Consider the following 8,230-nt stretch of genomic DNA (forward strand, 5'->3'; position numbering starts at 1 on the left):
TTTCTTCGCTCATCATAAATACCTGCTCACCCCTACTATAACTGTATCCTCATAGTACGAAATCCTTATACTTTTATCGATATTTTGGTCGAAGATACAAACGCGTAAACTGAAACTTATTGCTTTCGTGATAAGAATGTAAATGTATTACCCATATTAATTTCAACTACACATGCTGCCACAAAACAAGGAATATGTTTCCGACTTGTAAGAGTTAACTAACGCTTCACGAATGTACCACATCAATCATCCTTATCACACACCCCCCCTCCTTCATTCCCTTTCTTTTTATTTGTTTCACACTCTCTTGGAACACCTCTAACCTTCGGCACTTATATGACATTATTGTTTTGCAATTGCCATAAAATCTCTTACGAAAATTAACCCAAAAGACATACCTCAACACGTTTGGCAAAGATCTTGTAACTCTTGTGAGAATCCTTCTTGTACAGTGTCAGGCTTCCTGAGGTGGGTCCGGTCAGGGGGAAGTACGGGCCTGTGGTTGCCATGGAAGCGTTGGGGAAGCTCAGTTCTCCGCACATCTCAATTCCGAAAATAGTAGCCAGTTGACCACCAGAACACACTTTGTACTCCTGACGGTTGTCGGCCATCATAGCCTGCTCTTTTTCCACGTCGTTGTGGATGATGAAGAACTTTGACCTGCGGATAAGAGGGTGGTTGACTGGCGGGTGCTCTGGTGTCGCTTGCTCGTTCTTTCTTATTGAGCATATTTTGTCGTCCTCATCTTCCCTCCTTTTTTGTGTTTGTTAAGGGCCTGAAAAAACCCCAAACCGTGGCAACTAAAGGAACCTAATGGGGTGCAAATGCCAGAAAAACCAAAACAAAAACTAAAAACAAAGGAGGCCAAAAAAAAAAGTTAAAAAAACAAAACGGTACGTTAAGTGGGAACCAAACCCACCAAGGAGCCGATGCCTCTGGTTTAAATCCCCAAAGAGACTTTCTGAAAAACAGATAATTTAAGGCCGGGTAAAATAAAACTCCCCGCTTATTTGGATTTGTCCTTTTTGGTGGTGGGCGTTAAATTTCGAGGTCCCGTCTTTTAAATAACCTCACTCTGTTGGAAAGGGCCGTTAGACCTATACAACTTTCCCAACTCCTCAAATGCAAAAAAGAATGGATAACTAAAGAACATGGACTACCAAAAGAATATGTATTAAAACAAAAAAAGGAAAGGTAAAAATCCAAAAAAAAAAAAAAAAGGAATTTCCGAAGTTCAAAAAAAAAAAAAAGAATTTGATGTTATAGAGAAAGGGAAACAATAGCAGAAAGTATAAAATGATATTAAAGGATCAATTACTTCGAGTGTGCCTTTATGCAGTAGTATTTGGACAAGTGGAAACAGTCAGGATGCTGCAACACTAGCGAGGATGACTGAATAGAGCTGGGTGGAGAGACATAATTTCTAGACATTGGTCTAGACCTGGCTCTTCACATAGATAGATAGATAGATAGATCGATCGATAGATAGATAGATAGATAGATAGATAGATAGATAGATAGATAGAGAGATAGAGAGATAAATAGATAGATAGATAGATAGATAGATAGATAGATAGATAGATAGATAGATAGATAGATAGATCGAGAGAGAGATAGAGAGATAGATCGAGAGAGAGATAGAGAGATCGAGAGAGAGAGAGAGATCAAAAGAGAGAGAGAGAGAGAGATGGAGAGAGAGATGGAGAGAGAGAGAGATGGAGAGAGACAGACAGACAGGCAGACAGACAGACAGACAGACAGACATACAGATACATAACATAATGTTGTCATTAGCTAGTTACCCGGCACTGAAGATTTCCATCTTGTCCTCGGGAGTCTCAAGTTCCATGTTGAGCAGCTGGCCTCTCTCCAGTTGCACACGTCCCTTGAGGGCAGTGCTGGTGTGCAGAGTGTTACGCATGCGCAGTCCAGTCCTGGTGACCATTGCGTCCACAGACATGGTTCCGGTGATTTCAATAGCGGCACTGAGAAATTGAAGATTCAAAAGTCATTACATGTATTTCGAAAACATCTACTAGGTTAAACTTAGATACCCCGCAAGTTCATATCAATAACGTACCTTTAAAGCCAAATGATTCTCACTATTATACAATATAGGATCCCTCTGAATACCAGTTCTGTAATGCCAGACCAGCTGATTTTGTGTAAATAGAGAGCATTTTTAAAATACTCCTCGCAATTCGTTCCTCAGTAGATATTCGATTGCAGATGTCAGTGCCATAAAAGCAATATTTATTTAATTATATTTTTTAATGAATCAAAGCTGCAATGGTATTCTTTTGAGGGGGGGGGGGTGGATTAAAACATTCCCAAAGCTGACCAACATTATAAACCATTTAAAAAGCAATAAAAACCAATCTTATTTTTAAAATTTTTTGTTAACTGATTCTGCACAGAATGCCCATAATAACCCTGATGTTCTCTGGCGCTTTAAAGGTTTGAAATATGAATTATTCGTTTGGTTCAAGGCAAGTGGAAGGGTGAAAAAAAGATGTATGGATTGACTGAAAAATGCCCCTTGTTTTGTTTGTTCGTTTTGTTTTTTATTGCTTTTGTTGGTGGGGGTTTTTTCAGAGTTAGAGGGTGTATAAAGTACCTTGGGCGAACTTCACCATCGATGTCCAGAGAACGAGGAGAGGATCCCAACTTCCTGAGGTCCATCTTGCCACTGAGAACCAGGTCCACAGTGCCGGTACCATTGACGTCGACGTGGATGGGCAGACCAGCCACGCTAGGGAAGATCATGCTGGGGACGTGAAGAAGCGAAATAGATTAACAGACGAATATCACAAGAATTTCTCTTTTAAAAAAGCACACAATTGCCTCATGTTTGTTGTCCTCAACACTTTCAATTTTAATGTAGGTGCTTTACGCCCCATCAGCACAATTTAGTTAAGTTTGAAAACTGTTTGTCAGGGCCAGTCCAGGCTGAGACGGATGTATCAGCGTGAAGATGGGGATACGCCACAAACATTTTTCCCACACGATATTTGATGCCAGATCTTCTGCATGTGACAGCCAAGCACAAAACCGCTACACTACAGACGCGAATCCAAAATACCTTGACACTCAGATAGTCAAAAGTGTCGTGGATGATTTGCTTTTTTCCGATCGACTATACATGATTGAGAAAACGAGAGACAAGTTTGAAAAAGGATTGATAATATTCAACAAATGTGAAAAAATACAGAAAGAAAATAAAGAAAGATAAACTTAGCAAGCAAAATAATATCTTTACTTTCATTGCTATTGTTATTTCTATAATTGTTTTTTAAATATTATTAGCATTATCATCATCATCATCTTAAATATCATTATCATTATTGGTATTACTATTACTGTTATTAAAATTATTATTATTATCATTGTGATTGTTATCAGTGTCATTATCGTTATAATTGTTAGTATTATTATCACTATTATTAATACTAATGCAGAAACTATAGAGCCTTACCAGGTGTCAATGAACTGAGCTGACTGGGTCAGAGCAAAGTCTTGTTTCTTGGACAGTTGGATGAGCAGGTCAAGCCAGCTGGAAGGCATTTTCTTGAAGGGCGATTTCATGGTCTTGCTGTGCATGAAGAGCATCTCATTGCCAAAGATTCGGCCATAGATGGAGCCCTCAACATCCTCAGCCTTTGCGCGGCTCTGTGGATGGCACAAAACATAACTATTAGACTACATTCGCGATATAAATGCCTGTTAGAATTCGTGCTGGCAACATGTTTTTGTCAACACTTAAGTATCGCCAAAGTTTGCTATTCAAACTGGGAAGTAGTTTTATGTTTGAAATCAACTTTGTAGTGATGGATTTGTGCTTGTTTGTTTGTTTGTTCGATGGTTGATTATTTAGGTTTGTTTTTTTATCTGTTTGTTCTTGTTGTTGTTTTAGGCTGTTGTTGTTTTGTTTTTTGCTTTTTTTTTTGGAGTGGGGTGAGGTAATGGATATTTCTCTGTTTCGAATTAATGATTTCGTAACTGTGCACAAATTGACAACAATAATCAAGGACACTGCTTCGTGTTAGTTTTTTGTCATGCGGTGGTATGTGTCAGTAGTAGGAAAGAAATAATGGTGGTAGGGTGAAGGGGTGTATTTTTTACACGAGAACTGAAACATACCTGTTTTTATTTACCTTTAAACGTAGATCATGCTCGCTTTTTTTACTGCTTTCTTTCCTTCATTACACTCATAATACAGCCCGGCAAACTGTCTTTGAAATTACTTAATTGTGATAAAACTGTTGCTTACCTTGAACTTCTGGTCTGATCTATCTTCTTCTGGCATGTATGGTCCGAAGAGATTCTTCACAAGGTATTCCAATCCTTCTAGACGGGCTCCGAAGTCCATCAGGTTGATAGCCTGGCCGAACAGATCGACGGTCAGGTTTCCTGAGATAGACCTGGGCATCTGCGACCCGCTGGACCAGACGAGGTTGCTCTCTGCTGCGAATCCCATGTTCAGTTTGTTGATGAGAGCAGACACTTCGAAGTTGCGGGAATACTTCAGGGCGCTCAGCTCGAATTCCTTGTCCAGTGCCAGACTACAAGGAGAGGAAATGAACAATGACAGAATATTGTGCAACTATGAGTTCTTGAGAGCAATTTATTTTGGAATATTGCCTCACGAACGCTATGAATAAGAATGAAAATGTAACTATTCACTTTTGGGAGCTTAAATTAAGATTAACTTAAAAAGGAAATGTTTATGAGGACTTGGAATACGATTGAAAATGAAATTGTCAACTTTTTGGGTGCTCAGAATAAGGCAGTAAATGTGATTATTAACTGCAAGGGCTTGAACAAGAGAGAAAATGTAAGTATAAGAATATGGGAGCTCGGAATATTAACTCATAGGAGCTGGAGATAAGAGTGATCGTCGATGACTAAATTAGTATCATCTTTATACGTACTCCCGTTGCCTTTAATGAGAGTTATGGTTAATGGGATTATTTAAGATGGTTTTTATTTTAAAAGTCTGATATGAGAAGCAAATACTACTAGGTTTAAGTTTCATATTATTCTGTTTATAGTTGGGCGTAAAATGTCCAAAACGACGAATTTATTTTGTAATTTTACAGTGACAGTGAACTCACTTTTGCACGGCACGAGCAATGTCCTGTCGGTGTGGGTCTGAAGTCTCCCTCAGGTTGGTCAAGTGGCTGTAGACGAATGCACCGACGTGGTCATCCTCCTCGCTGAGCAGACTGGCGGCCATCTTGCCCAGGGTGGCGTCGCTAGGGCACCGCATCAGGGCCAGGTAGGCAGCCACTCGGAGCTCGGAGTCCAGGTCACCGTTCTCAAAGGTGTTCCACAGTTCGTCCTCCTAATGGAAAAAGTTTGAAAAAAAATAATGTGCGTAGTCCTTTATCAAAATGTTATATTTTCCCGATTAATAACTGTAGAGTGGTTGTAATTTGTAACAAAAAGATTTGTCCAAAATAATAGCATGTAATAACATGATACTGCAAAATATGTTTGTATTCAATAATGGGAATAGAAAGAGAGAGAGATCCTTTTTTCTTCCATGACTCGTGTTTCTGGTTTTTTGTTGGTGTTGTTTTTTATTGTTGTTGTTGTTGTTATTTGTTTTTTTGTGTTGGGGCTTGTTTTTTCTTTCTTTTCTTTTCTTTTTTCTTTTTGTTGAGAGATTGTTACACAGGCAGGCCGGGACTAAGCAACAGTACTCTTTTATCATATTATATCAGAATCTAATTAGTCGGTTCTATTTTATTTTCTTTTTAGAAAACCTGGTAGGGCAGAAGAGGTGTTCAGCATGCTTTAAAACATAATTCAAACGTGTTCTCCCCTCACCTTTGCCTCACAAGGCATGCGTCTGAAAGCCTCAGCAGCAGCCACACGGATCTCCAGAGGGTTAGTGGGGGAGCTCAGGCACTTGTTGATGGGGCCAACAGCTCGGCTTGCATGTCCGGCGTTTCCGATAGCTCGGAGGGACAGGAGAACCTGAAGGAGGCAGGGAGGGATGTAAAAATCAAGTTGAAAGGAATGTTTAACTCATATTTAAACTTATGATGCGATATAGAGTTTTATGTTGCTGTCAGTTGTAAGACAAGTTGCAAATTTGTTCGTTTCAAATGGGTGGTGGGAGGGGGTGGTGGTGTCGGAGGTTCTTAAGTTCCCTCAGCTTTCTAATCAAAGCAGTGTGTCCCATCTCTACGTGCTGATCCAATAATGTTCTGTATACCTAGGCCGACACCTCAATAGATTAAAGTCTGCAAAGGTACGTTGTTCACTAAAGTAGTTGTTTAAAAAATCACACAAAAAACAAAGCCAGAAACAGAAATAAATGTTGAAAGGTAGCTGGGGATTAATTTTATTAGTCTATCATGTGTTATGATTACTTACAGAACAACATGTCATCATAAAACTTTAGAAGACAACAGTCCGATGTGCACCACGCAGGTATGGCAGTTCACCTTTTTTTTTAATTTCTAAACTTCATCTTTCTTTTTCCACACCACTGCATTGAGCTTTCATTTTGACAGTGGTGTAATCTTCAACTCAAACAAAACGAAAGCCATCCTGTTAATTGATGTAACACATTTTCGAACCTTCTCGAAATTCTTTCCAGAAACGTCACAGCGGTAGCCAATGTTCCTCTCCAGGGAGGCCATGATGCTGAGCACAGCGTAGTCCTGGTCACATGACGTCATCTTCCTGCAGTAGTTGTTCACCATGGAGGAGACGGGCAGCAGAGCGTCTTCCCTAGTGTCATCGCTGTCCACCAGAGTCTGCGGGAGATAGATATTGTGTAGCGTGTGTTAGAAGTGCTTTATCACACATTTAATGTGACGGTTGAGACACTGGTAAATGTATATTGTGTACAGCATCCCTTTCAACATTGGTTCAGTGCATTGAGTAAAAACTGATTAATTTAAAACAAGATAAAGTTATTACGCTAATATATGTCCCATTAGAGTATCTACAAGTAGTACACCTGACTATATGCATAATACATGAGTGTTCTAGCAATAGAGCGGATTCTACATCCCCCTCCAGCCCATGTGAGCATAAAAAATGCTCTGAACAAAACACACAATAGGAAGCCTTTTTTTTGTTCCAAGGTTAGCTCGTAGAAAAGAGGAGCGTTTTTTTGTTCTTCTCAGAAATCCTTGCTCTCATCATGAATTGTGTTTCCACTCTAAAATGAAATTATTGATCATTCTAATGGGCGCCCCTTATGACAAAAGACGAAAGAGTACCTTGGCACTCAGCAGCATCTCCGATGTGGGAGTTTGCACAAAGCCAAAAGATGTGATCCAGGCCTGGGCAAGGACGCCCTTGACATATTTGCTGGCGATCAGTGACGTCATCAGCTTGACGGACGCGTCAGTAGATGTAAGGGGCAAGGCATCCAAGAAAAATTTGCTGAAAATGGAAAATGGTAGTTTGCTTGAAATAACAGTTAATTTTGATTGTTTGTGGTAGCACATGCCACAATGGTCTATTTGTTATTAAATTTATCTCATACAATACACTCTATATCACGTTTTTTCCCCTCAAATTATAATGTTTTATATTTACTGAAGATAATCAGTAAGGATGAATAAATTAATGACAATAAATCAAAGGGAAATTGTTCAGGTGGGTTAGGGTCTTAACGGCGAAATGTGTGACTTAAGCCTCTGAAAGTTGGTGTATTTTCCCTGTGAAGAGAACGTTCGAGAAGATTACCAGAACGATTCACGACGTTGTCCCACTGTAAGTAACAACTCAGAAACATACAGCGATTTCTTGTAGGCTTTTTAAAGTGTAAGTTCTTATCGTTACCACTCTTCTTAACTTTCTTGAGGTAAGACACTTGACCCAGAAACTCACAATGTCTTGTCGTTGTCTGGGCAGAGAGTCTTGGTCTTAAGCATCTTGTGCAGATCCTCCAGGTCTCCCTGAGAGAGTGACCTCATGGCGATGACCAGCTCGGAGAAGTGGCGTGGAGACTCGGGTCTGACGTCATTACGGGAGGTGTCACAGATCACACGGAGACTCTCCTCCACCTGGGCACGTGCCATTTTGGCGTCACGGTGGCCAACAGAGTGGTCAAAGGCCAGGGAATCTTTGTTCCTGATGGTGGCTGAAAAAAAAGAGAAAAAATGATTAACAGATTTTTCAATTTTTTTAAGATGTTACCAAGAGACAGAAAAAAATCCGAGAGAGAGAGAGAGAGAGAAACAGAGAGAGAGAGAGAGAGAGA

The 8,230-nt window shown here is 39.9% G+C and overlaps 1 protein-coding gene across 1 annotated transcript in view; it reads right to left on the reverse strand.

Moving 5' to 3' along the window:
- The window catches only part of LOC101854471, a 30,431-nt gene extending 22,327 nt beyond the window's left edge, over positions 1-8,104 (reverse strand). The window contains exons 1-10 of the mRNA XM_013091023.1: positions 7,858-8,104; positions 7,242-7,407; positions 6,591-6,770; positions 5,833-5,982; positions 5,115-5,344; positions 4,271-4,562; positions 3,476-3,669; positions 2,618-2,767; positions 1,803-1,985; positions 399-660 (exon numbers count right to left, since the gene is read on the reverse strand). Coding sequence (XP_012946477.1) covers positions 399-660; positions 1,803-1,985; positions 2,618-2,767; positions 3,476-3,669; positions 4,271-4,562; positions 5,115-5,344; positions 5,833-5,982; positions 6,591-6,770; positions 7,242-7,407; positions 7,858-8,048 — 1,998 coding nt within the window. The 5' untranslated portion in view covers positions 8,049-8,104. The remainder of the gene's footprint in view (positions 1-398; positions 661-1,802; positions 1,986-2,617; positions 2,768-3,475; positions 3,670-4,270; positions 4,563-5,114; positions 5,345-5,832; positions 5,983-6,590; positions 6,771-7,241; positions 7,408-7,857) is intronic.
- Between the last annotated feature and the right edge of the window lie 126 nt (positions 8,105-8,230).

Source organism: Aplysia californica, unplaced genomic scaffold (assembly GCF_000002075.1).
Source record: "Aplysia californica isolate F4 #8 unplaced genomic scaffold, AplCal3.0 scaffold00029, whole genome shotgun sequence".
Taxonomy (NCBI): Eukaryota; Metazoa; Mollusca; class Gastropoda; order Aplysiida; family Aplysiidae; genus Aplysia; species Aplysia californica.